The sequence below is a fragment of the Aythya marila genome, assembly GCF_965140915.1.
Source record: "Aythya marila genome assembly, chromosome: 1".
Taxonomy (NCBI): domain Eukaryota; kingdom Metazoa; phylum Chordata; class Aves; order Anseriformes; family Anatidae; genus Aythya; species Aythya marila.
The window spans coordinates 177,023,182-177,050,676 of NC_139042.1; the positions used below are offsets into that span (position 1 = coordinate 177,023,182).

Below are 27,495 nucleotides of genomic sequence, written 5' to 3' on the forward strand. Positions count from 1 at the left end.
GGAAACACTACAGCCACGAGAGAGGGCAGGAATTATCTGTGTGGTTTGGTGGCTGGAACCCTCCTACTTGTCTCCAACAAAGTATTTGGAAACACTACAGGCAACTGGCCTTAGAATTTGCTGCTGGAAGAAAGTGGGAAAGGTGATAGGAGTTGGGAATGTGGGCTATAGAAGAAAACATGAAGGGGATGAAGAAGGACATCCATTGAACTCTTGCTTCCACTGAAGTGGAGGACACAATGCATAAATAGCTTTACACAGAGAAATGTGAAAATCCCAGAGCCTGCAAAAGATTTTCACCTCTCCTTCGAGAAGATATGTCTTTAAGGGAAGGCTTATAAAAGGACATCACAGACAACCTGTTTTGTTTTTTTTTTTCAGTGGAGCATTTACTGTCCAAGCTCATTGAGCTTGGATTGTCCAGGTGATACAGCACCAACTCTTTTCTCCTTACAAGACATGGAGAATGCCAACTGGGAAGAGTCCTGTGCTGGTGCTGTCCTTCAAGCAATGCCGCAGCCTTCTTTGGCAGACAGCTAGCTGATGAGAGACTGCACTGGACTGGCAAGCACGCTTACAACAAAATGTAACAGTATTCAGTCATAGGCCAGAATTCAAGCCCATGTCTCAATGTTATTTATTAGTTAAGACAGAGGCTGAGACAGCTAGCTTGCAAACATCCGTGCTATACGGTCCTAGATTCCTGAGGGTCTTCCACTGACTGCATGAAAACTGTAAGTACCTCTGAGTACTATTTAAACAATTTTTGCATTGAAATGTCTAAGTTGTATGTGTATATACAGCCTTTATATAAATATATATATTTATACTTTATATACTACATATAAATATGTAAACAAAAGTGGCAATCTTAAAAAACAAAATCACAAAGGTAATCTTCCTCTGAATTGTAAACCAAATTTATATAAATTTTGTTCCCATATAAAGGTTAAAAGTATTTTGAGTTTTGTATATATGCATTTAGAATAAGGCATTAAAGGTTGTATAATAAATACCGTAGCAAAATGCAAAAGCACATTTAACATTCAAACGTAGTAAGAAATAGCAACAAGCAAAACAACTCATGCATAAAAATATGCAAGATAGATGGGAAGAAATAAAGGTGAAAACTTACTTATGCAGCTTCCTTAACTTATTGTATATCCAGTAGGAAAAGGTTTCTAGACCTCAGTGCAACTTTAAAAATGGCACAGAATTTCCTGTGTACTCTGAGCAAATTATCTGCCTCAGGCAGAAAGACATTTATTTACTCTTGTTGAACTGCTAATGCAAAAGTCAATGCGACACACTGTACTGGTATGCTCAAAAGATGAAACCACACACTACTAAGATGTTCTATAGGAATGCTTGCTTAAGAAAAAAATTAGGCAAAAGCTTCATTATGTCAAACATTGCAGTTTCTTTCCAAATTGGAAGCATTGGAAAGCATTCCATATTCCAATAATTTTCCCTTTGCCCACTTGATTTTTTGCAATGTTTAAAAGCTTTAATCTAGACTCAAGACAGTATGACATAACATTTTTCTTTTCTAAAAAATGTGCTATATCATTAGATTAAGAATGATGAGTAATACTATACACGGAGCGTTTCCTTGATCAAAAAGCATAAAAGGGAGTCTTTAAATTCTATTTAAATTCCCTTCTTCCTTGACTAGTCAAAGATATCAGCCAAGGTTCATTCACAGTTATGTACAAGATTCCTTATCTACTGGTTTGATATTTTTTGTTCAGAGAGATACTTTTGGGAAGATTTCTGTTCTGCTTGTTTTGAATGATACTACAATCTTGAATTATACTACGATCTTGATCCTTTCTTTACTGCTGCTTTAGGCTTTGAGTTTTTGTGTATTTGCATAAAATTTTACCTATTGGCATTTATACCATTCGCTTTCTCTGGCATAAACAACCTCTCTGCTTAGCCCATATACATTTGCTTGGCACTGTTATTCAGCACCATGCTTTCAAAATTTTGCTGCAACATGACAAATTGTCAACAGAAATGGAACAAAAAAAAGCAAAAAGTTATGATTTTAGAAAGCACTCACTTTCCAACTGGTACATTCATAATTTATTTTGTTGTCTGATAAATATTACATATTGTTCAAGCATATTTTCATATTTAAACTACTTTCTTAAATCATAACATTCTGGATTTGGTGAAGTGCCTTCTAAATAACTATGCATGGACCAAAATGCTTGGAATGAGCAGAAGTGGCTATCATATACAAACAGATAATAATAGCTGACCAACATCATACTGTGATGGTAACAACATAATCAGCATAACATCAAAAAAACTTCCAATAAAGCTCTACCTTTGAGTTAAATGAACGAGCATTACTGATTTGCTTATGAAAAAAATGACTGCTGCACCTTTCTTTAAATGACTGAAAATATATACATACAGAACTTAAACAGCCTTACTGATTCACAGGACCATTTGTGAAATCAAAATATTTACATAACCAATATAATAATAGGAAAAGAAACATAAGTAGAAATCTCTTAATAGTGGTATATATAGATTACATGAGTCTTCAGATTCAATCTGCACTTCTGATTACACATACATTTTAGCTCTGATTTTTTGTATTAAATAGGATGATATGCAGATTGTTAGCTTTAAAAATACGTACTTGACTCTATTAAAGTAGACGTTATGTAAATATAGAAGCCTAGTTATATTAATTAGAAATAAATTAAATAGGTCATCTTCAATGCACAGCACACAGATGGAGTGTGAGCAGTATCTTGCCCCTAACATAAACAACAGACAAGTAGAATCAATTGAAATGATGAAAACATTCATAATCTACATAAGAAATGTGCTAGCATATCTAGGAGTTTAAAAAATAATTCAACATTGCTCTAAAAAAAAAAAAAAAAGGAACATACAAAGATACAAAGATGCTAGCTACAACATCTTTTAGCTAGAAGCAGTTCAACATTTCAGCATGTGGTCTCTCGCAATTCTGACTATGATACAGAATTGGTACGGTGTGCCTCACCTGGACCTGTCTCAAACACATCCTCTGAACTCCTAAAACCAGACAGGCCCTCAGCACCAACCCGGACTTTATATGCTGTTCCTGGTGTTAAACCCTTTAACACAAAGAAGCTTCGAGAACCATTTACAATTTCTTTTTTCCAATCTTCTTTGCCTACAAAAGTTTTAGGAAAACAACATATTGGAATTTTAATTGTCTACGTGTTACTGAAAGTTTCTAGACAGAATATTATCAACAGTTACTTGACTAAACTATGGATTGGCTGAAAAAAACAACAACTATTATTTCAAAAAATAAAACCATATAAAATTACGACTGCAAATAATATATTGCATGCAATATATTGAAGAATACACTATTACACATTAATTATGAAACTATTTTAAACATTTGTTCCATTGTACTGTAAAAATACTATTTTAATTTATTTTCTTTAAAGACTTACTGAAATTGCAATTATCAAATACATTAAAATAGATTTTAATCATTTAATTAGACTATACTTTTTTAGTTTCAGTTAATATTTACTTTAGTCGAGAAATTCTATTTTGCAATCTGAACAGATCATATTTCCTGATCATTATCTTCTTTTTCTAGGACAGATGCTTCTTCGACTAATATCCAGAAAAAATGATTTATATTCCAATTTTCAGATATATCATCTTTAGTCATAACTTTAGGAGGATAAAGTATTTAAATATCATGGTTTTATTAGCTATCTATCTGTGTTACAGTTATTACTTGTATTATCAAAGATTAAAACCTATTTTCATGCCAAGAAAAGTATGCAAGTTGGTCAATACCTTGTTTTAAGGTTTAATTTAACAAACAAAATAGTTTTTGCTGACTGTTTTATTTTCCTGATTTGGATATAATTTAGGAGAACTGTTAAATCCCATTTTAATGTATGTAATCATATTTTTACATATGTAATCAATGCATTTAAGCGATCAGCTTTAAGTGATCTACATTTTAGAAGTTCATGTTCACAATAATTTATAAGATAATACAAAGGAACAAAGGCTGATTTTCTATCTAAGCATCAAAAACCTACTACACATTGATGTTTACTATAATGAAAATTATTTGATCTCCAGATCAAGTTAAAAAATGTTTTTTCCAAACATTTAAAAGCTATCATTAACACTGGGTCAACTTAGGACCATGTTTAAAAATGTTTGAAAATATATCTGAACACTTAATATAATTTAATGAAATGACTTCTTACTGCCTGCTACACCATATTCAACATAAAAGTTCGCATGATCTGGTCCCTCATACTCCCAACTGATATTGGCATAGGTCTCAGCAGCAGCTGTTGTAACATTTCTGATCCTTGGATAAAGTGGTTGCACTGAATACACAATAGAAAAACAAAGCAGAATATGAAATTGTGACTTCATACATTAAAAAAAAAAAAAAAAAAAAAAAAAAAAAAAAAGGAAGGTACTATGCTAATTTAGATCACATACAGGGAAAGTATTTGTCATTGTTTCCATTACAGGAAATTAGTGACTAAATTAGCATGCTTGGTAATTGAATCCTAAGCAGTTACTACACCATGAAATTAGAAAGTGAAATCTATGTACTCTAGTGAGCATGCCCTATAACGCTGAAACTGCCAAATACCTAAAAATGCTTAATTGCCAAAATCCCAGAAAACATTGTTTCTATTCATCCAGAAGTAAAATGAACATAGTGGAGAAGTGAGTACATTGTCCAGGGGAATGGGAAATGGAGAGAACAGAGGTATGAAGGTGGCACACACCTCCCTTTATTCCACATGTCACTGAATGGACTGTAAATGCCTCAACTGCAAGCCCTCTATAGGACTGTGTCTCTATTGCATTGATAATGATAAAAAAGGAACACAATACCCTTATAGAAAGTTGGACGGACAGTATGCATGACTGGGGAGGTTGCAAAAAGGGTTTCTGAATATCCTTCACCATCAGAGGTAGTGGGAAAGAAAAAATAAACAGTAAAAACACTTTACATCAAAAGTTATCATTTAAATAATGCAGAAAAGCCTTACCTGCTAAACGAATAATGCATGCACACTCTACATTCATGCAAAATTCAATTAGTTTTACTTGTTAAAATATGAAAGGGCTAAATGATACACACATATTTGAAAATGAACAGGAGTATATTTTTACTGAAACCTTCATTTTTACAGAACATTTATTAAATCAGCTTCCTTGCCATTATGGATTCATTGCAACTTTAAACATTTCCATAACATTCCCAATGTTATGGAGAGCCAATATCAAAATATTCTGGTGTGAAGCACTCGAGTCACTGGAAAGCAAAGAATAACAAAACAAAACAATACTACGGATTTTAAGATACTGAGTCCTATCATAACTCTCCTCAGACACAAGTGTGTTGCACAGATATGCACAAAGTCCCCTATGCAAATAAGTCCTTTTCTCTTCAGCATCTTGTAATTAGCCACATCTCTGCTCATTTCTTAATTCTGTTCTCCAATTACATCTGTTAAAAATGGACAAAAACTTCAGCATGTTTGTTTGCTTAATATTAATAAAAATAAATTATATTATTTAGTGCAGATCCAAAAGGTTTTGAACAAAAATGCCTTACTCTGTTTGCCACTGACATTTTGATCCTGCTAAAACATCAAAAATACTTCCAAAAGTATCATGGAACACCAGAGGTGAAATCTTAGTCTCAGGAAAGACAATGACAAAATTCCAGCAACTTTGCCTATATCAGAAAATAAAATGAGCAAAGGCCTGTTCTCAAGGCAAGAAGTGCTGCGGAGATTTTATTCACATACTTATTTCCTCCTCAGAACAGGATGGGCTTGTCCATACAGCTGACTAGAAGTAGTTCCAAATTAGATTCAAAGAAAAAATGGCTTGCTTTGGCACAGTAAAATAAATAAATCTGTATAGACAGACTAAATGAGTACTGCGACTAGAAATCTATAGCTCCTGAGAGTCTTTTTTAAAAAGACCTAAATGATGCAAATTCCATCAATTCTTCTGAAAATGTATCCTCGTTACAAATTTTCACACTATCAGGCTTTTTATCTCCATATTTGTACCATTCTTTTCTTAATTCTACTTCATTAGTAGAATTCTCATTCAACTTCAGTCTGTATTAAACCTATTACTGCTATATTTGATGTCTTTGTAGGTTGTTGTGCTTACGCATTTAATACAACACTTCTTTCACCAACCAAAAATAGGGAACATATTTGTTTAAGAGATAAAGAATATATCTATTCTCTAGAATCAACTTAAAATCAGAAAGAACAAGATTTTTAAAAAAAGCCATCTAGGTTACTAAATCAACAACAAAACCACTAAGAAATACCAGAGCCAGGATTCTGGTATGGGAAATCTGGTCTGTAATCACATCCACTATAGTAATGCAAGGGGATTACGTTCTGCTCCTCTGTGCCACTTTAAGGTAGCAAGAAGAAAGAATAGCAAGGTCTAAATTTAGAAACATTCAGAGTCTGAGACTGTGGATAGGATATATAAACATCTTGCCTCATTTGCACATGGGAACAGGTGTAAATTACAATCAGCATCTTAGTATTTGTTCTTTGCCAAGAAAGCTACCGGTTAGTACTCTAAATATAATTTATTCTGTTTTGTTTCATTAAATCATATTTTCTCACACCTATATTTTCCTGGATTTTGCTGTTCTACCAAAGATGTCTAATTAGCAGCAGAACTGTATGGATGACATTTGTCACTGATGTCAAGGTCAGAAGAAACTATAAGCAATAATCTGTTTCTCCTGCAAAGAGATGCCACAGAACTACATCTGGCTTTTCCCTCCTGATGCCTGGGCGCTCGTGGATGAAGTAAAGAGTCTCACCCTGTGTGAAAGACTCCAGATGACAGCCAGCCTCTGTATCACTAGGCTAATTAGATAATTACCTTTCCTGTAAAATGTGCATCTTTTCTTGTGTTCTTGTGTTTGTTTGTTTGGGGCTTTGTTTTTTAAATCTTTGATTTCTAGTTTCTGCCCCGACTAAATGGCTGTTTGCTAGATTAAAGACCTAGAATTGAGTAAATTGCTTTCTGTTCATATGATTGCACATAACAGTGAAATTGGCTCAGAAAATTATCTTCATTCTTTTGGTCTTTTAGTTTCTAAATTCTCTCAAGTGACTGACTAATGCTGACATTTCCCAGACGTCCTCTTTTCTGATTTTTACCAATGGTTGCTTGTACAGTTTGATCATTGTGTAGTATTTGGTCAGTTTTAAGTTCTGTTTTTTCTTATTGAACACAACACACCAACAAATTCATTCAGTAGCGTATTTATTTTCAAAATTATTACTTCTGTTATTCTTCCTCTTTTTCACTACTAGTTGTTCTAATAATTCCAGCAGGCCTGGAAATTGTTAGTTAAATCTTTCAACTCTGCCATATTTGCAAAATGGGTATACATGTAGGTAAAATAAAAGATGGCTGATGGATTCTAAGGTGATGAAAGCCTGATGTCTAGGTTGGTACAAGATTCAGAGCTTGTCTCCAATCTACCCAGACTCTTCTAAATCACCACACCTCTAATTATAATTAACCTCTTAGTACTTCAATATGCTTCCTAGCACTGTTCACAAATGCAAAATGTGTAATTGTCAGCTGGCAGAAACTCTCAAAGCATGCAAGTGGCAGTTGGTGAAAAGAGCAGGGCTAGAAAGCTTTGTCTCAGGGAGAAGTGCTTTTTGAGCAGAGGAACACCGTGTTCTTGTGATTTACAGCCACACATAATGCTGTGCACCACCAATAACAAGAGTCACTTCAAAAATGATGGGATTGGACTGATAATTAAGTTATGCTTTTCATACAGACTGACTTTTAATTCAGCTACCTCCAGTAAATTAAGCCATTCTAACCATGCTGTGCAATGCAAAGTTTTGCTGACATCTCTGAGTACTGTAGTGAGATATGGTATTAAAGAATTTGTCAACTGTTGAGAAAGAGGCATAGGCTCAAAGCAGTATTTTCCTTTCTTTTCAAATTAATTTCAATATTGTTTTTTGTTGCTGTCATTGTTCTGTTTGGTTGTTTTTTCGTTTGTTTGTTTGTTTGTTGTTGTTGTTTGTTTGTTTTTCGGTGATGGTTGTTTTTTTTGCTTTTTTTTTTTTTTCTTTTTGGTAGAGGAGTATTTAATCTTCTAACTTTTCAAGAACAGAGCTCCTGCACAATTATACTTGGACGGCAGACTCAACAGAATTCAGTAATTTGTGACATAAGATATGAAAGTATCTTAATAGAATAGCTACTCTTTCTCAAGATTTAGTGTAGCAGAACAGTAAATTAAATAATCCCCAAAGTGATTAAGCTTTACGAAGTTTCAGGGAATTCATCAAATCTCCAGCAAGAACTGGCAGCTATGTGATAAACACACATCTGATGACTCATGTCAAATGGAAGAAAAATATAAAGCGATATATCACAGAGAACTAGGCATATGACAAATTAGGGGTTTGCTTTAATTTGCTTTTTAACCCCAAACTTTTACAGTAGGAAATTCAAGCCTTAGTATAACAATAGGAGCAAATTCCTTTTCTGGCATTGAGAGATCTCACTTCTGAGATTATCTAAACCACTGCAAGAGTCTTCCTATAGTTCAAGAAATACAGAAGACAATGAAAAAAGGCAAGAAATAGTTTCACTGATAAACATTTAGCATGGCATAGATTTTGTGTGAAGTCTAAAAAGCAGAATGTATTTGCAGGAAGTTTTACATTGAAATGATCATCATTTTCTTACGCATCCAAAGCATCAACATTTTTCATGGTAGACTTAAAAGAGGAAAAAACTGAAGGTTTTTTTTAGCAGGCTGTACTGAAAGAACCACATAAATGTATCACAGAGAAGTCCACAGAGAGAGAGTGGCTTAAGGATCAGTACAGAAATACTATAATTAACCAGAAGAGAAAAAGCAGCTTGAACTTGTTAGAGAAAAATATGGAGACATGATGTGAAATGATTCAGAAAGGGAGGTAAAACAGATGGTGGGCAGGGAAAAATGGTTTAAACAACAGCATTCTGTATGGAATGAAGAATATTAAGATGATCCTATCCTTTCCAAATAGATCAGAAATACGAACTGAGGTGAGAATGCTTCACTCTAGCCTTGAGTGAAGAACAATACATTGGAGATTCAGCCAGAAAAAAATAAAAGTTTCAGACTCAGAGGCTCGACTGCTTGTATTTTTCCATTGCAACAAAAGTATTTCCATCAGTTCTTGAGATGTGAAGTTCATATGAAGAACACAAGACATACTGAAGTACTGCATTGACAGCAAGTGTTAGTTTCAATTAAAGCTCCCAATCTTACTAGCTTTGCAGGTCAGATCTGCCAGTTATGAGTGTCCGTGTGCATAAAGACTACAAGAACTTGCTTTTAAATTAGAAATGTGGACTATATCAAAAAGAATCAGAAAAGTGACAAGAAGGCTTGCTAAATGTAGAGACACGCATAATTACATGGCATGACTCCCTCCACTTCAACTTACAACAAAGACCATTACAAGCCCCTGTGACTGTTGATGTTAATCAGCAACTTTCACTTCTACCACTGGTCTAATCTGTATTCTTTTCTTTCTTCTGTAGTCTATTTATTTTAAAATTCTCATCAAAGAGGGTAGGAAAGACTTGACTCCAGTGATCACCAGAGTCAGTTTCCAGCTGCTTCTATAATTACTTCACAGGTCATCAGGTTCTTAATCCCTAATTTCTTCTCACACCTCTGTTACCCCATGTCTGTTGGTAGATGTAGACGTTGATGTCAATACCCAGATGCCAACGGCAATGCATGCGGCTTATCAAATACTTTATTCTTTATCTAATTCTTTATCTTGATTAAATATATCATGCATAGTACAACAGTAATTAGAAATGAAAAAATATAGTGCAAGTCAAATTGGATTATAAACAGTATAACAGGGTAGCTTGCCCATCCACAATAAAACCATTTCTATCATGATTTACTCATGTGGGGTTGTGCAACGTTGACATGAATCTCCCAGTTAAATTTCCTCAGAGGAGAACAAAACCTCAGGTCTTGTAATCAGACAAAATCCATTGCATTTTGGCTATCTGATGCAATGACATCAGTTGCCGAAAGAGCATTTTGATTAGTATGGGTCTCTTTTGCTGCGAGACAATTATTTCCTCTTTATACTGTCCCCCATTTGTTGCAGCATTCTGTCCTTCTATGTTCTATTCAATCAGAATATGTCTATCTTTACTAAAGGAATAAGGGGAAAAAAATCTTTATCCAAATTTCTTATCCTTGAACTTACTTTCATCTAAAGTTACTATTAAAGGAGAAAAGGCAAAAAGGCTTGTTTCTTTACTGATTGATCTGGGTATCTTTACAACAACTACTTGACACCAGTGCAGTCATTATGATCAAACAAACTCAACTGAGATGAATGTTAAAATTGTTAAGTGTGTCAGTAAGCAGTCTTTGGTTGCTTTCCTTGATTTTAAACTAATGAAAGACTACAGTACAATGAAGGGTCCATGCCTGCATAGATAGACTGCAAAAGTCACATGGTGCCAAAGGACCACATGTATATATTTCAGGACAGCAAATATATTTCAGGTCTACAATAAAAACATTAAGACACTATAAGATCCTTGGCATTAACACTAGCATTATTTCCCTCAGCACTTTAAAATACAGTTTTACTCTGAGAAGTGAAATATATCTCAGGTTGTACACCTCGCCCAGGTTTAGATGCTTTCAATTCCCCCAAGACCTTGTGCCCAATGTTTCTGATTAACCAGCTACAGGCCTTCGGAAGCAGCTAGCCAGTAGAAAACACACTACCAAAATTTCACTGAGTTTTATTCTTTCTGAATCTGACATCTACTGTCTTGTTAACTTCCAAGATATTAATCTCAAATTGCAAAAGAAAGGATATATGTATTTTTCTGATAACTCCTGCCCTTCAAAATGAAACACTGGGCTGTTGCTTTTGATGGATCAGAACACAGTTGAGGATATCAAAATTTCATATCCTTCTCAGTTTGGCTTTGGGTCCACATTAATGAGACCTGTATCTACTCAACGGCTGTCCTGCAGGAGGGAGGAGGAGTAAAAATTCACTGCTGGGCATGGTTTCTTCTTGAGTGGGCTGAGTATTTCTGTCTCCCAAATCCACCCACTCATGGGACCAAATAATTTGGCACTTGCTAATATGATCCTCTTTTTCCTTTCTTATAGTCCAGGATCAGTAGGGAAATAGTTAATCATGTTAATGCAAGTAACCACTGAGAACCTTCATCTCAGAGCTGCAGCAACTCAGATGTCATAGCAGATGTCATGGCTTTAGCACCGTCCTGTTTGCAGTTCCAAAGTTTTCTTTACGATTGTAAGAGCTAGATGCAACAGGAATATGTGAAAACTTTGAAACCATAAACGGCATGGAACCAAACGAAGACATCTGCTTACGTTTTCAGAGAATCTGAGATGACAGCTCTGAAATGTGAGCTGCTCCAGCTGATCTTACAAATAAGATGCTTTCTGCTAGCCCTAGACTGTGATACAGCTATAATTAGGCTGCAGTTTCACACAGAGAATCCATTTTTCCTTGCATGAGTTTTTATACTCAGCTATAAATAATGAGAACTTAATTTACATTTCTGCTGCTACATCCAGGACTATACGCCAGTTCTGTTGTTCCAATCTGAGCTGACATCCCAGCTACAACTTGACTAAAACACAGTAATAAAGACTTAGCATTAAAATAAACCCAGTACTCCATACAGTTACCAGAAATGTGTTTGATATTGGAATGCACTTATATACACAAAAGTATGCTTACACGGTCTGACTTCTCCACCAGTCTAAGTGGGTGAATAGCATGGCTAGTATTATAGCCATATAATTATCAAAACACCTGATCATCAAGTGGAAAATAAATATATGTGAAACAATTTATTTTGTCTCTTCCGAGTTTGTAAAAAATAATGGATACTTTCATGTAGTGATTTTGACATGGGATTTTTATGGCCTGAGAATCTGAAAATCCGATGTTGGTAAGTGTTAATGATACCTCTGTGATAAAATCACACATGGGTATAGAGACAACTTTCTGACTCAGCTCTCTGAAATCTCTCAGGATAATCTTTGCTTCTGGCAGTAAAGGTATCAAAATTCATAAAAAAACTGTGTGAAGAATACATTGTTCGACAGAAGAACTTCATTATAAAGAATCTAATATTGCTGAATGCAAGAACAAGGTTCACAATATGCTCCACTCACTGAAATATCTTCAAGTGATCGCCCACAAGATTTGCGAACCTAAGAGAGCAGGAAGTCATCTGCCTCTATATTCCATCTGATACTTGAACTAGGAAGTATACAGAGGGTATTGTCAGTCATCTGTCTCCTATGCACAGTTGGTCGCAAATGAAATAAATGTGATCAAATGGGTAGCGTTAATCAGCAGCGAGAACAAAGGCACACCTACTTTTTTGAAAGAAAAAACGCGCATGGCACAGGCAGTAAAAAATCTTTGTGAAACTGCTGCTTTTTCTACTCCAGCTCATCAGTGCTAGTGCACCTGGACCCTGAATATTTATGACAGTGAGATACATCTGTTAAATGTTCAGAAATAATTAGACTTTGCTGAAGCAAAGCTAATGAATTCCCCAGGAACTCTGGCAAAATAAACAGATGAAAGGTATTAATAAGCATTCTGTATTCCCTTTTTTTTTTTTTTTTTTAAATGTAAATGTTTTATTCCAGCACTGATTAATACTTTGTATAGTAATGTGTAGTCCAAGATTCTCTGTCCTTACCACTGCAATTTCCCCATTTGCAACACTGCAAAATCCACACATTAACAAATCATGCAGTTTTATTTTACCTTTGCCTGCACCTACAGCAGGACGAGGAATACCAGCTTTAATGGAGGAAAACAAGAATAGGAACACTATATAATTAGATACAACACCAAAGGGAACATACGTATAAATAATTTCACTTTAAACCAGAAAAGCATGCAGACTAGATAAAATGTATTAATTCAAATAAATTAGAAACAATCTAGTTATGCTGAACACCGACAGACTACTACAAGACAGAAATTAATATACATGCACTTGCTAAATTTTTTTGGTCATGCTTGTTAAGACACGGTTTAAAATAAATGCAGTTTATATGCAACCTTAATACACGATTAGAAAAATTGCATTGCATACCAACTCATCTATATCAACTGAAATAAAACTGTAATTTCAGTAATCATAAAAATACATGAAAAGATGGTATCAAGATAGACCTTTAATATTAAGATGTGCAAAATCATAAAAGGCTTTCCCCCTATACTTCCCTTTTGTTTGAAATTACTCTTATTTTTTGAGCTTTCATAATTAAATAAATAGCATCTTCAACAAAAGAACTGCCAATATCCTAGATTTAGAATTGTTACAAATGTAAAAATCAATAGTGACAGGATCAAACACTATAAATAAGGTTATTTAAATATACAATGTCACCAGTTACTTGTGGTCACAAATTAGATATTTTTTTTGGCATCTTTTTTGAAGATGTATTTTTTTGCCAGCTCTGTGGGACAAGTTTAGACCTCTGTGGCATAGAGCTGCATCATTTCAGTATTATTCTCTGTAATTATGTATTACTCTCTGGAATGGAATAGCACTTAAAATGTAAAGTTACGTTAAATTTTGAAGCCAAAAAAAGCCAATGAATTAGGTCTTGTGAGTTTATATCAAAAAGATAGACTTTACTCTCATTATGGGGCTTCTGCTACAGTAGAAAAACTTTGCACATCTTTTCCTAAAAACTATTTAAAATATTTTAACAGTATATAATAGAGTTGAAAAAGCCCTTGAGATTTTTTTATCAGGGACTATTTTCTTAATGGAAGGAAGTAGTAGTAATATTTTTAATAAAACTGGTAGTCTTTTTTAAACTCAGTGGGTTTTCTTTATACATACCCATCTTACCTTCATCCATAATTGTTACTGCCTCCTCAGTTATCTGACTTCCTGATCCAACTGATGTTTGTGCATTAAAGTAAAACTTGTATCGTGTGCTGTAATTTAAATTCTTTAATATCAAGCTGCTCTCGTTGGCGGGTATTCTTATCTCTACCAAGGGACCTAATTCATGTGTGTTGTTAACTGTTATTACAAGAAAAAACAAACAAACAAACAAACAAAACCACAGTTACTTAGGAAAATTGCATATGTTTTCATTATATTAAAACAGACTTCATTTTTCTGTATTTGTCTGCTGCATCGTTCATTTCCAGTCACTTAAATGATAACCTACTGTTTCCAAAGAAAATCACTTTTATATAAAAAGGAGAGGGACAAAAATTCAGAGGGGAGATAAGGAACATCTACAAGTTTCTTAAGCTCAAGGTCCATTCTCATAAGTATCTGAATCTAAGGTACTAATTCCACATCAAACCAACTGAACGTACACACTTTTGAAACTTTGATCATTCAGCTCTCTGTATCTCTGAACTAACTGCTTCAGAATAAATTCAGTATGCTTAGGAATAAAAATACTGAAATGACTTCTATCTAACACCAAGGAACAGTGGAATCTTGTAAAACAAACTGCCTTCATCTGTTCCAGGCATATGCCTAAACTCCTAATTGCCAGTGCCATTGCTGATCAATTTCTGGGCAAGTAGGCAGTAGCATGTGGATCCTAAGGAAGTGACTGGCTGAATGGAAATAATGAGCAGTTTAATTTAAAGCCAGTATAACTCTGACATAAATGAATGGCATAGAGATGGTATTTTCATTTTAGAATAAAAACTGAAGAAGCAGACAACAATATAATTGGATGTATTTTGATCTACTGCTAATGATATTTTCTCTGCAGTCAGAATACAGGATTTATAAGTGCCTCTACCTTGGCTGACAATTAGGGTTTGAATAACCAAAAGTAATGGAAAAATGTTAACCTTGCACTTGAGCAAGTGGAATTTTCTAAATAGGGTCAGATATAATAATCTTTTGCAAACTTGACTTCTACAGTGCAATTATATCTTTTGTACATTACAAATTTAGCATTCAATAAATGAATTACTATTCAGCAAACATATTGTAAAAGGTATAAATATTCATAATTAACTTACTTGGTTGAAACTTCAGTATGTATGATATCAAAATACCATTTGGATGGATAGGTGAACCCCACTCCAGAGTCAGAGAATCCAATGTTGGGTTAGTGATCTTCAAAAAGGAGGGTGAGCTAGGAACTTTTAAGAAGAATATATGGTAAATACAAAGTAGATGAGCTTAAAACAGCTAATGAATTATTAAGATCATGGATTATTACCATATTGAGCCAGATTATTATTTTATGATGTCCAAGATGCAAATTCAGCAATTGCATCCTTAGTATACTCATTTTGAATACACCACATCTAACTTAATTCCTAAGTTTCTCATTTCATACCTCCTTCAGGTGTCTTAAATACTTTGTCTGGGCTTGCTGGTCCTTCTCCTTTGCCATTGACAACTCTAACATTCAGCTTGTAAGAACTATAGGGCTCCAGCCCTGGCAACATTCCAAAAGTCTTGTTACCCCTGAAAGTCAAGATCTTTTTCTCTATATGCCGCTTACTCCTTCTGGATAGACTCTGTACTTTCCAGTAGTAAACCTAAAGAAAAAATAAAATCTATAGTGAGCATCGAGGTGTTCTGATTTTGCAAACTCTTAAGCTTTCCCATGTGTATCCATAAATTATAGGTAGGAATAACTGCAGTTTTAATGAGCACCATAAAGGTTTCCTCCTTGTCTAGACACAGTCACGTCTGCATGACTTGGTGAGGACTACCTACCATTTGCCAGTTCTGTTTATGCTCAAAGACACTTTGACACAAGTTCTGTTTTGGAACTGCATTTGTGTCTGACAATTCTCATATTAGCATCTGAGTGGGAAGATCGTATAAACCATCTATACTTGCAGTAATATGTCTACACAGCTTCCAAAGCAAACTTGGCACCTATTTATAGATGCCTTTCACCTGACTACACAAGATACATGTATATTCCCTGTGATGTGGAGGCCAAATAGATTTTTTTTTTAATGGAAAAACAAACAAACAAACAAAAAAAAAAAAAAAAAAAAACAACTAGGCTGGAAAAACACAAAAACACACATGTCATGAAAGGCCTCTTAGGATACTGTCCTGCAATGTTCTCCACATATGGTCATAGGAGAAATATTCCTCCATTTATGTGATAAAAAGATCAGAGCACAAAGCTAATTCTGATGTCCATTCTGCTGATTTTCTTTCAAAGAAATTACAGAGCGTCACAGGTAATTACTGGAATCTCCTTGACTGCACTGTGTCTCTACCACAATTTCTGGAAAGATGTTAACACTTGCCCCTACAAAGACTTGTGTTAATCCTCTGACTATCACATTCATATGCATCATTGTTCGTTTTACATGGCAAAATTTTCATGCATGTATTATCAGACACTAAAACTGATAAAGCAATGTAAATTGCTAAAACTCTGTTTATGCCAACTGTAAAACACCTACTTAAGAATACTAGGATTTCACGTGTGAATTCAAAAAAGTGCATTTTTAGGACTTACAAAGCCCAGCTAGGTCGCTTATAAAGAAATACACTAACACCAGCTTCCTATTGCTGTGCATCATTTCACTCCAATTGCTAACTGCCACTGTGTTTTACATTGCTTGAGTTAATGTTTTTCAACACTATCAGCTGTCATCCTGTAATTCTCATCCTACCAACTAGTGTAAAAAGCCATTTATAAGTTAAGAAAAACTTGAATTGATATTTGTATTGAAACTCATCGGGTATAGTTCCTTTCAAAAGCACATTATTATAGTTGGGTCATCACTTGTCCATAGCCAGGCTGAAAGAAGGAGAGCTTTATTAAGCTAGGTTTGATAAGCAGGAATCTCAAAGACGAATATGACAGTAAGAGATTGCATTACATTTTTTGCTTATTGAATAACCACTGACATTATATGAATAACAAGAAAAAATGGCAGTAGTAACTGCGAAAACATTTTTTTTTTAAGTTTCTTCTTAGGTTTGGAATGCTTCATAGTACCAAAGTATATCCACTAATAACTAATTAATATAAAAACAAAATATAAGTGATATGGGGTATAGACCGTTACTAGATAGATGTCCTTCTGGTTTGTTTATACATTTGTCTTCATGATATGAATCTTTAGAGAAATACGCTTCCCTTTACTAAGAAATGCACCCTTAATTCAATACTATATATTGGGCTACCATCTGAAATAATGTTATTACTTAACAAAGCCTGCATTTGCTAGCAGGATTTTGCTGATGTGTCTGAAAAGGGATTGTCATGTGCTATGTCAGTAAGACACTTAAAGCATATTCTGCTTCCATTAAAAGTTTTCAGCTTGACTTCAGAGAAAGCTTTATAACAATAACTATCTACTAGGTCTTAGGATGTGTCATTCCTTGTCTAGTTTTAGCTTGATTTAGCTGTATCTGCAAAAATTAGTTAAGAAAGTTCTGCTGCATCTGCAACTTATTCAAGGATATACCATTGTCTCATTTGTCCTAGCTGCAAGAGCAAAAATATTCAGTGGTCATGTTAGTTGTTAATTTTGCAGTCTTGAGCTTGTTTTATTTATGTTTATTGCCTAACTTATTTTAGCTTCAAAATTGCTTAGCTTTGTGTAATTGTGTGGTTCTTTTCCCCACACAATATCCCCCTCTCCCGATTTTTTTAAAAAAAGCTAAAAAAATGTACAATATATAGAGAAGACTACCAGACTAGACAAGTTACCATGGCATGACTAACTCATTAGGTAACTGGAGAGGCAAGAGTGCAACCCATTACTAAATACAGGAGAGAAAATAAACCTGGGATGATGATAACTCTCAGTAACTATGCCTTTGTAGTGTGAGAATACTGGATGCACTGGTAAACATTTCTGTCTACTGCTTTTTTGCATTAATACTGATCTTTCACAGAAATGTGGTGATTTGGGTTATGGTCATTAGCACTGTGGCAACAAGATTAACATCAAGCATTAACTTCACTAAATTCTAATTGTCACATAATGTTTTTTGGTCTCCCATTTGCTTGTGAAATACCAGGTTGACATGAGACTATAATCTAGCAGATAGTGATATGAACTAGTAAGTCCTGCTCCTCAGCCAGTTTTATTACCTAGGTCAAAGCACCAGAACAACTACAAATACTTATGTTAGCTCATTATAGGACTAGTTTAAGTCTCTCCAGCCAGTGGTATTTTGTGCCAGATAAGTCACATCCACATAACAGGAACTCAACAAGCTGTAACACAGAGAAGTTTGGATTCAATGCTCTTGAATGTTAGCCCTCCATTTTACAAGTATTACATGCATTTCTTTTCCTCCAAATATGTTCCTCCTTTCATTTTTTTTTCCCAATATTTCTTTTCCTCCTTTCATTTAAAAAGTAGTTCAAATTAGTCTGTCTTACAAAGTAAACCTAGTTCAGGCTGTGCAACTACTCTGTTCTGATAGAACATTTATTCCTATAGTTGCAAAAGAGTAGAGGAGTAATTACTTGTTACTTTCTTCTATTGTTGCACAGGAGGTCAATGTATCCTCTCACTCCACCCTCCTCTGCCCAACTAGTCCACCATGCTTCTGCAGGTCCAGGTTTCTTCTGTGTTTCTAGTGCGACCTCTGAAGCAACTTTTGTGATCTGATTTTCCCTCATCTGCTGATGTTGCCCCAGTTTCTTACCCTGAAGTCCTTCTGTCTCCCATTCTCTATTAAAAGCAGTCTTTTGTTTCCAACAAAGACTTCTCAGTCATCACCAAATCCAGTGCATTACCTTACATTAAACTTCCTTCAGTTATATGCGTACTCCAAACCATCCACCTTTTCTACTCTCTCTAAACTGAGCTTTTTGCCGACCTCTAAAGACACAACTCCAAGCTAGTAATTGGCTAGTTAGAATTACGTGACTAATCATGCTATGGTAGAAGATGAGCAATCACAAAACAGTTTTCAATATTATTAGACCTAAAAGAGACTCCAACAGAAACTATTTCTCCTCATCCTCTAGGTATCCTTCCAGAAAAAAAAAAAAAAATCTGTAAAACTATTATATATTTTTAAAATCTATGTAATGTGTGCAAGCTTAATTGCTAGCACATCCAATTTTTTTTTGAGGACAATGTCACAAGAGACTAATACTAAAAGGCTGGAACCCTGCCGAATTTTAAATGAGTCATTTGAATGCTGTTGCTCTTGTCAGCAAAACTTGTGAGCTCACTGAAAAGCAAGAATCCTCTTACACATCAGTTACTTCAATCTGGATACAATCTCATGTAGGAAGAGTGATCTCTTACATTAAATGAGGGATAGAAAGCTTTTGACTGTACTTACTTTGTACCCTTGAAGATGTCCTCGGACACTTTTTAGTGGAACTGGGTCCCAGTGCACCTTTGCCAATGTGCTGTTAATAACATGAACCTGCACATTGCCTGGTGCAACCATTGGCACTGTGAGGAAAAAAAAGATGTAACAAGTACCTAGTTAGAATCAGACACCACATGAACATTTTTGGATTTACTCTTTGCATTCCTTTCAAAGAGTAGGTTAAAAAACTGATCCTGTGTGTTAAAAAGCTGACCTCAACACTAATACTACAGAGTTTTATGAACCCTTATTATCCCCACCTTACTTAATTTTAATTTTTAAAATATCTACTATACTATATACTTTTTAATACTTTAATATTTTGAATTCCCATTTAGGTTACACATTTAGTCACTTTTAATTAGTACCACTGACTCAAACTAGGAAACTTACAGTCTTCCCCTGAATGTCCAATCACCTCTGATGGTTCTGGTGCATATCCCAGGTCATTTAAAGCCTGTACTTTTATTTCATAGGGAACAAAAGTTGGTGTACCAGACACGATATATTTAGACACATTTGCAACTACAACAGATGTCCATTCATCATCAACATCTTTCTGACGCCAGCTGACTTTGTACTGAAGTCCTGGTCCGTTAGACTGAAAACCTTTCAAAGACTGAAATAAAAAGAGTAAATCAAACTGTTTTTTAAATATTCAGAAGCATCTCAAAAAAAAAACTAGAGTCACAAAGTTATCAATTTACAATTTTACTGAAAATTTATCACTGTGTTCTGTGACAGGGATGCAGCAATGCTGAAATTTCCAAGCATTGTAATTTATTTCTTACATGAGGTCAGTTCAGTTGCTTCTCATTTAATAGTAAAATTTACATTGAGTCTCGTCAATAAAAGACTGGCTAATTATCATACAACCATTCATTGGGATTTCTATACACATTTTTTGTTTTCAAGTATTTTTTAGAAGTGGAAAGAGAAGTAGATTTGCACCAGCTCCCTATAAACTGTTTTCCCTAGAGAATGTTTCTTGCCTAGGATGGGAAGTTGGTTTTACATGGCTCTCCAGAGCTCCTGTCGTAATGTTAAGGGCATAATAGAGACATAAAAGTTTTTTAGTGGAAGAGTGCACAACAATTCAGCTTATCACAGAAGCTGAGGGTAGAATTAATCCTCTTTAGAATATGTCCTAAAAATAACAATCTACTTAAATATGTAAATTGTGATTTATCTCAAGTTTTTCTATATTGGCAGCAAAACATGCCGCATTACCAAATTAGTGGATTATCTTAGAGAAATCAGTAAGGAAAACAAGGCACTTTGAAAAAAGATTTTTCTTTGATAACACACGCAGCTTTTCCTTGAAAGTGAAGAATAGGAAATGTCTACATTTGTTCTCTTTCAAGAATATCATAAACACACAACACATATATTATTTCACAGGGTGTTCTCAGGTAGATCATTGTTATTTCTCTAAAAACAAAAACATTCTACAAAAATGCTACTCACAGAGATGAAAACAAGCAAATGAAACCTCCTAAATCCCCAAACTTACCTCCCATGTTATTACCAAATTATCAGGTTCTGAGCCTATCCCTTGTACATTAGAAGGATTTTCATCAGGGTCTGAAAACAAAATATTTACACATGAACAAGAATGACTGCTACTTCCATTCCAAGCAAATTTGATGCTATTCATAGCATAAATCAATCACTAGTAAGCAGAAATACTTATTTACTTGCAGATTTTGTCAGGTACTGCTCAGATGGTTCACTTGGCTGACTTCTACCAATTTCATTGACAGCTATCACACGGAACGAGTAGTTGACATATGGAGACAACTTCAACTGTACTGTTGTCTGAGATCCAGGAACTTCCGTCTGGTAATGCCATACCCCTGGCTCATGCAGTCCATCTTCATATTCAATCACAAAGCCTGCAAACAGGAATTGAATCCAATTTTATGTCAAAACTTGCAACACCTTCCTAGATCAGTGTAGCCGTTTTTGAACAAGCTAATCAAAACTGAGCAATCCAACTAACGTTTTTAAAAAAAACGGAAGTACATAGGACATATGTATACAAGGTGGTTCTGAAAGGTACTACATAGATAGAAATGTAAGAGAAACACTCTTTCATTATTTCATATTACTAATGCAGTTGTCAGGCAACACATTATTACAAGAGCTCTCTGTCAGGTGCTGGATTTTAATATAACAGGAACCCTTGAACTATCACAGCAAGAAAGTGAGACAAGATTGGAATTTTGATATAAAAGGAGTATTTGGCAAACAAATACGTTGCTCCTAGTTGTATCAAGCTGACAATAAAGCAGCGCCTATACAATTTTAAATGAGAGTAGTCCATTTTCCCCAGTGAAACTGTCTTAGTGAAAAACTATTTAAAGTCAAGAACCAATACTTAAAGAAGATTTTTGAGTGCACTTTTCAGTACCTTTAAATTAAGCCATGGAATTCATGTACAGAAGCTAAATTACTTGAGGGTTCTCTGTGTGAATATGATTGCAGCAAGACCCTACGGTGTACACAACCTCAGGTATAAATAGATTTGTAGAACTCCAAAAAGAAAATCATTTTCATTACCAGAAACAAAAGGACCATTTATCTTCAGCTGTCAAACTGCCAGAAAAGAGATTCTAGTGTGTGAATCATATTACTTGTGTAAAAGGATCTTTTATAATGAAGTGTAATCTTTGAGCCTTTTTTTTTTTTTTTTAAGTGATAGCAGCAGCATTAACAGGCTTACTTATGAAGCAAATGTCTTATAATGTCTTATTTTGCAAGCTCTCAGTGGACAACATGAGAATTTAAATTGTATTGTAATTAAACCCAGCATTATTTATTTGGAAGAGTTCAATTTCCAGTATCAGACCGTATGCAGCAGAAAAACTGATACAAGCCACAAGCTAGTATAATCTCTTTTGAGACAGTGTGAATGCTTTTCAATAGAAAAGCCAGACTTTGTCATCTGGTCTGGAAAACAATCAATGCACTGACACAAGAGTATACGAATAAGCTATAACTTAAATGCAATTCAACTATTTATATGAATCTTAAAAAAAAGCCAGACAAAAAACAAACATAAACCCCCTCCCAAACAATCAAACAAACAAACAAAAAAAAAAAACCACAACCTTCTGGTCTGTATTTTCATTAAGCACAGGCTTCTGTCACTGGTAGTCATGGATAATCCCCCTAAAGATACTGGTACTGATGCTATCTCAAATTCATGGGAAGTACTGAAAATGTTAGTAGATTTCTATTTAAGATGCACTTTCTACTCATTCAACTAATGAACAAGTCTGCTCTCTGCATATTCATAAGACTGGACATAATCATACAGAGCTCAAACCAGTATCATCTTCTGTGTTAACTAGCACAGGTTTTTGTAACAAAAGCCCAGCTCTTTAGGGCATTAAATAAGTATTTCAGCTTGGCAGTGAAGTAGAGGATAACGAATGAATTTTTGTTATGTAAATAAATGGCAATTCACACAATCACAGAATCCTTAAGGTTGGCAGAGACCTTCAAATTTTAGCAAGTGAATTTGCCATTCTTCCATGCTGCACACAAAATTTATATTAGAACTTTTGGGGATCTAAGAAGAGTTAAGGTAATTCTGTTACAATAGATACAGACAAACATACTTGTAATAGGACTGTTATTTTCGTCTCCTGGTATCCATGAGAGTTCAATGCTTCTTTCTAGCTGACCTGTCAATTCCAAGTCAAAGGGTGGATTTGGCCGAGCTGTAAATCAAATGAACACAAAGAAAATAATCACAATAGAATATGGAGTTTCATCTGTGAAAAAATCCTTACATTCCAATCAAAAGAATTCCACAGATACAGCAGTAATGACTATTAGCATGCAGTTTTCACAAAACAGATACAAAATGGAGAACTGATATATCTGGGAACTTCCATACATTAACATCAATCTATATTTGATTTTATCCCCATCTGATTGTGATATAAAATGTGATACAAAAATGTAATGAAAAGTACAGAAATATGAAATGCACGTTTAGTTTATCTATGAATGAATATGAGTGGTATTGTATTGTAACTAAAAATATTTAACAGGATGGAAAATAAAGAACTCACATCAAAGAAGATTTTCTAGAATCACCACAAATATTTTGCATGTGAATTCAAAGCAAGTATAGTGTAAATGGAAACTAATTGTGAGTTTCTAAGACATTTGTTTTTGTTGTACTTTTTAGAAAACCTGAAACATCAATCTGGTAATATACATCCACATAATGCATGAAGATGTAAATATCCATTTCAAATTGCTGAATTTGTTATACGAATTGTTACACAAAAATTAAGACTAATGAGTAAGTTCACTTAAGAATGCATAAACATTTTCTCAAAACTTGATAGGACTTACATAAATGTGCTCATTGCTAATATTTAAAAGTGTTTTGGGCATATTATATAGCATTTAAACACCCAAATTCAGGAAAAAAATTGCTATCAAATTAATGGGTGCATGGTGTCCAGTTTAAGACTGTACGACTGACAGATTTTGAGGGTATTTTAACTTTAATTTCACAATCTGTATTAGCAGTTTCATCAATCATTAACAAAACTGGCCAATAAGATTCTACCAATTTTATGAGTGAGGTAAAATGAAGACAAACTATGAAATAAAGTACTCCATGCCTAGAAAGTTGGTAGTTGGTGCAAATTCTTTGATAGTGAATTAGCTTTCAATGAACTGCTGGATTTATCTTTTAAACCTTTCATGTATTATTATAACTGATTTGTATTACAATATTCATGATGAGAAAAACATTATCACACTATAACCTGATTTAAAAGTAATTTATATCTTAAAATCATTTATTCCCTAAAATACAAAGCACCCTGCACTGTGAAATTCCAAAGTCCAGCCTTCCAATAATGAAGCATTTGGTAAAATGGGATGAAACCACAAAACAAACACACATACACATACAAAAACACAGAAAAAAAAAAAGAGGGGGAGGGAGGAAGATGTTGCACTTTCCAACAGGCAAATGAGAAGTATATCAGGCAGATGATGTCGGAAGGGAACTTTGTATTAGTTTACCGTAAATGATAGCTGGAGTTGGGGGAGCAGCTGAAAAGAACATTAATATAGAGGATTTAATCAGTTAGTAGCCAAAGGCACAGAGTATAGTAAGTAGTTATAGACTGTAATAATTAGAGAGAAAGAAAAGTTAACTTACAGTAAATAGTTGGGTATAAATAATACCTTGATTTTTCAATGAAAAGTGATAGAAGTATTCTACAATAATTTCTTTTTCTTTTTTTTTTTTTTTTAATATGAATGGATCAAGAAAACAAACATTAAAAAAACTTTTTAAAAGTACTAGATGCTTGTTAAGTACTATATGTCATTCCTGGATAGGCGTAAGATTACAACACAATTTTAAAACACAAGCTTTCAGCTTGAACTTGTCCAACCTAACTTCACCAGGTAAGAATAATACGGGACATCTACTTAGGACCTTCTTACAAACTGGGAGAAGGAGCACAGTAACATATTTTACAATAATCTGAACTCATAGAAAGTTAACAAGGTGAAGGAATTTAATAACAAAGTCACTGAGAAGTCAAACAATCAAGCATGCTCAGTCTTTCTGAAGAGTAATTCAGCTGCAAAAGAGTTTCCTGAAATAACATGTTCAAATATTCTGCAATATGCAATTTACTGTGTTAGCTCAGGTGTGATACAAATAGAAACCTATACCGTGAAACTGAATGTGTCCTGAAGCTGTTGGACCCTTTTGTAAGTAGAAGATTCAAAGGCAAATTTTCAGGTAAGATTATTATATTTTCGAACTGAAACACATACAAAATTTGGTGAAATTCCTTTTTTCCTGTCCTAGCAACCAAAATTATGTTTGTGCTTTTCATTTTAAATCTAATGCTGTTTTTATACTTAACAGAAATTAAACACAGTATTGCTATCATAAAGTTTTAGAGTATTCTTACCAACAACAGTAAGCACAGCACTTGCTGAAACACTGTCCAGAGTAGTATTAACTATGCAAGTATATGTTCCATCATCTTTATCAGTTACATTCATAATGGTCAAGTTGTCTTTACCAACTAGAAACCTGTAAATACAATAGGTTCAGCCACTGAATCAATAACTGGTACTGTTATAAGAAACTGTTATATTGTCAAATCCCATACACTTGTGTATTTCAGCAAATATCTAGACAACAGTGTAGGCTATGGAACCGTGTCAGCCTTTTCTACATTGCTCTTAACTATCTTCCCACAGTAACTACCTATTCTTCTAATGCATTTTTATTTCCAAATATGCTCAAATTACTTTTAATTATCTGTGATCTACAGCAAAATTGTCTTCCTTTTATCCCTTTAGTTTCTTATGCCAATTATCTTATCCTTACTATTTATATACATTATTAATGTACATTTAAAATAAATTAAATCTCATTTTATTCTGAATTATATCTTAATATTTTCACTACACTAGACAAGTCTTTTAGTCATCAAATATGGGATAGTGATGATACTTAGCAGTCTTGTTTGGAAATTGTCAATAGGTCATTATGTGACTTTCAAAAGAACAGGAAAAGGAGTACATGGAGGAAATGAGAAAATAAAAAATACAGACAAAATAGTTTGTCTATACCTCTCATCATCTGGCAGTTCGTCATTGTCCTTCAACCATATAACTGTTGGTATTAAGGTAGAATCATGTTTTATTATACACTCAAATGAAACGTGGCCATATCTCTGAATCACTTTGTATTCTGGCTGTTTGATTATCAACGTTGGGTCTGAAATTTAAAATGACTATTAGATATTTAGAAAGTCTTAAATTCTATATTAATCTGTGATGAAAGAGTGATTAATTTCTTACCTTTAACTTCCAATTGTACTTCATTTTGTATCTTTCCTAATTCATTCCTTGCAACGCATGTGTATGTGCCACTACTATCCTTCTGAGCCACTGGAATTTCCAAGGTTCCATTATCATGGAAAACGTATTCATTTCCCCGCAGGATGCTGCCTTTCACTCCCTTAAACCTTTATACAAAAGGTAGATATTATTATCCAACATCATACTTAAATTCTATCATATTTTATTAACAGGAAATACAAACTTGGACTGCTACATTAGCAACTACAGACAGCATCACATAATGAAATTTAAACATGATTCTATACGGGTAGCTTAAATGTTACTACATCAAGTATAATTAATATTGTATTAGCATATTGAAATTATCTTAAGTTTGATGATATACAGTTTCTAAATTGTAAATAGAGTCTAAATGTTTGTTTCCACAGAAGCAACTGCCTCTTTTTACATAATTTAAACACAACAACTGTAACTTACCATTCAATCTCAGGTTTAGGTGAACCAAAATAAGCACAGTCTATTAATGCAGGACTATCTAAGATGACTTGATACAGTTTATTAGCAGGAGTTAGAATTCTTGGTGGCTCAGCTGAAAAGACAAAGATGTCTGGATATAGATACAAGGATACAAATACAAAATATGAAGGCATCAAGTAGGGCCTAAAGAGTATCCATTAACATCCTTCTCTGAAGTGGTTTCTGATCTCAGCTTTGTTTTACTACTATTAGCCTGAGGAAACATTAATGTAGCAGAATTTTCATGTGAAAAGTAAATGTTTCTTCCCTATTTACAAGTAACAGGAATGGATACCAAAGCCGGTTATTTAATTTGGAATATTTAAATCAGAACATACTTCACAAAGAGAAACTGATGGGAACAGACTGAACTAAGTAATTCTGAAAAACCCTTTAGGCAGAAAGATCTATTTGGTGAAACACCTCCATTTTTGAACAGAATCATGGACTCAAAATGAGGTTCTCTCTTTTAAAAGACTGTCACTCTGTCACTCAAAGGATCTGCCAATTCCTGCAGGATAGTCTTCAGGGGCCATTCTGCCTTGGATTTTCCTACTAACTTTGTTAAATTCAGTGGGAAGATCGAGAGGTCACAATTATCTCACAACTTGAAATGCATCCTTGGAGGCCTTAAAGCCAAATGTA

General features: G+C 34.2%; 1 protein-coding gene across 10 annotated transcripts in view; it reads right to left on the reverse strand.

The window, feature by feature from the left end:
• Nucleotides 1-27,495, reverse strand: part of NRCAM (neuronal cell adhesion molecule) — a gene marked incomplete at its 3' end in the record, with an annotated part of 156,660 nt that overhangs the window by 17,039 nt on the left and 112,126 nt on the right. For 4 of the 10 annotated variants that reach the window (XM_082764102.1, XM_082764101.1, XM_082764100.1 and 1 more), the window contains 13 exons: nucleotides 26,812-26,923; nucleotides 26,332-26,498; nucleotides 26,101-26,248; nucleotides 25,431-25,555; nucleotides 23,091-23,192; nucleotides 21,162-21,359; nucleotides 20,978-21,048; nucleotides 19,858-20,083; nucleotides 19,432-19,547; nucleotides 15,479-15,683; nucleotides 15,156-15,278; nucleotides 14,008-14,184; nucleotides 3,029-3,181 (listed from right to left, as the gene is read on the reverse strand). In XM_082764102.1, the coding sequence (XP_082620228.1) occupies nucleotides 3,029-3,181; nucleotides 14,008-14,184; nucleotides 15,156-15,278; nucleotides 15,479-15,683; nucleotides 19,432-19,547; nucleotides 19,858-20,083; nucleotides 20,978-21,048; nucleotides 21,162-21,359; nucleotides 23,091-23,192; nucleotides 25,431-25,555; nucleotides 26,101-26,248; nucleotides 26,332-26,498; nucleotides 26,812-26,923 (1,923 nt within the window). Of the gene's footprint in view, nucleotides 1-3,028; nucleotides 3,182-4,256; nucleotides 4,383-4,905; nucleotides 4,972-12,905; nucleotides 12,942-13,998; nucleotides 14,185-15,155; nucleotides 15,279-15,478; nucleotides 15,684-19,431; nucleotides 19,548-19,857; nucleotides 20,084-20,977; nucleotides 21,049-21,161; nucleotides 21,360-23,090; nucleotides 23,193-24,522; nucleotides 24,553-25,430; nucleotides 25,556-26,100; nucleotides 26,249-26,331; nucleotides 26,499-26,811; nucleotides 26,924-27,495 lie in introns of all 10 variants that reach the window. The other 6 variants (XM_082764103.1, XM_082764097.1, XM_082764105.1 and 3 more) reach the window with 4 other exon arrangements.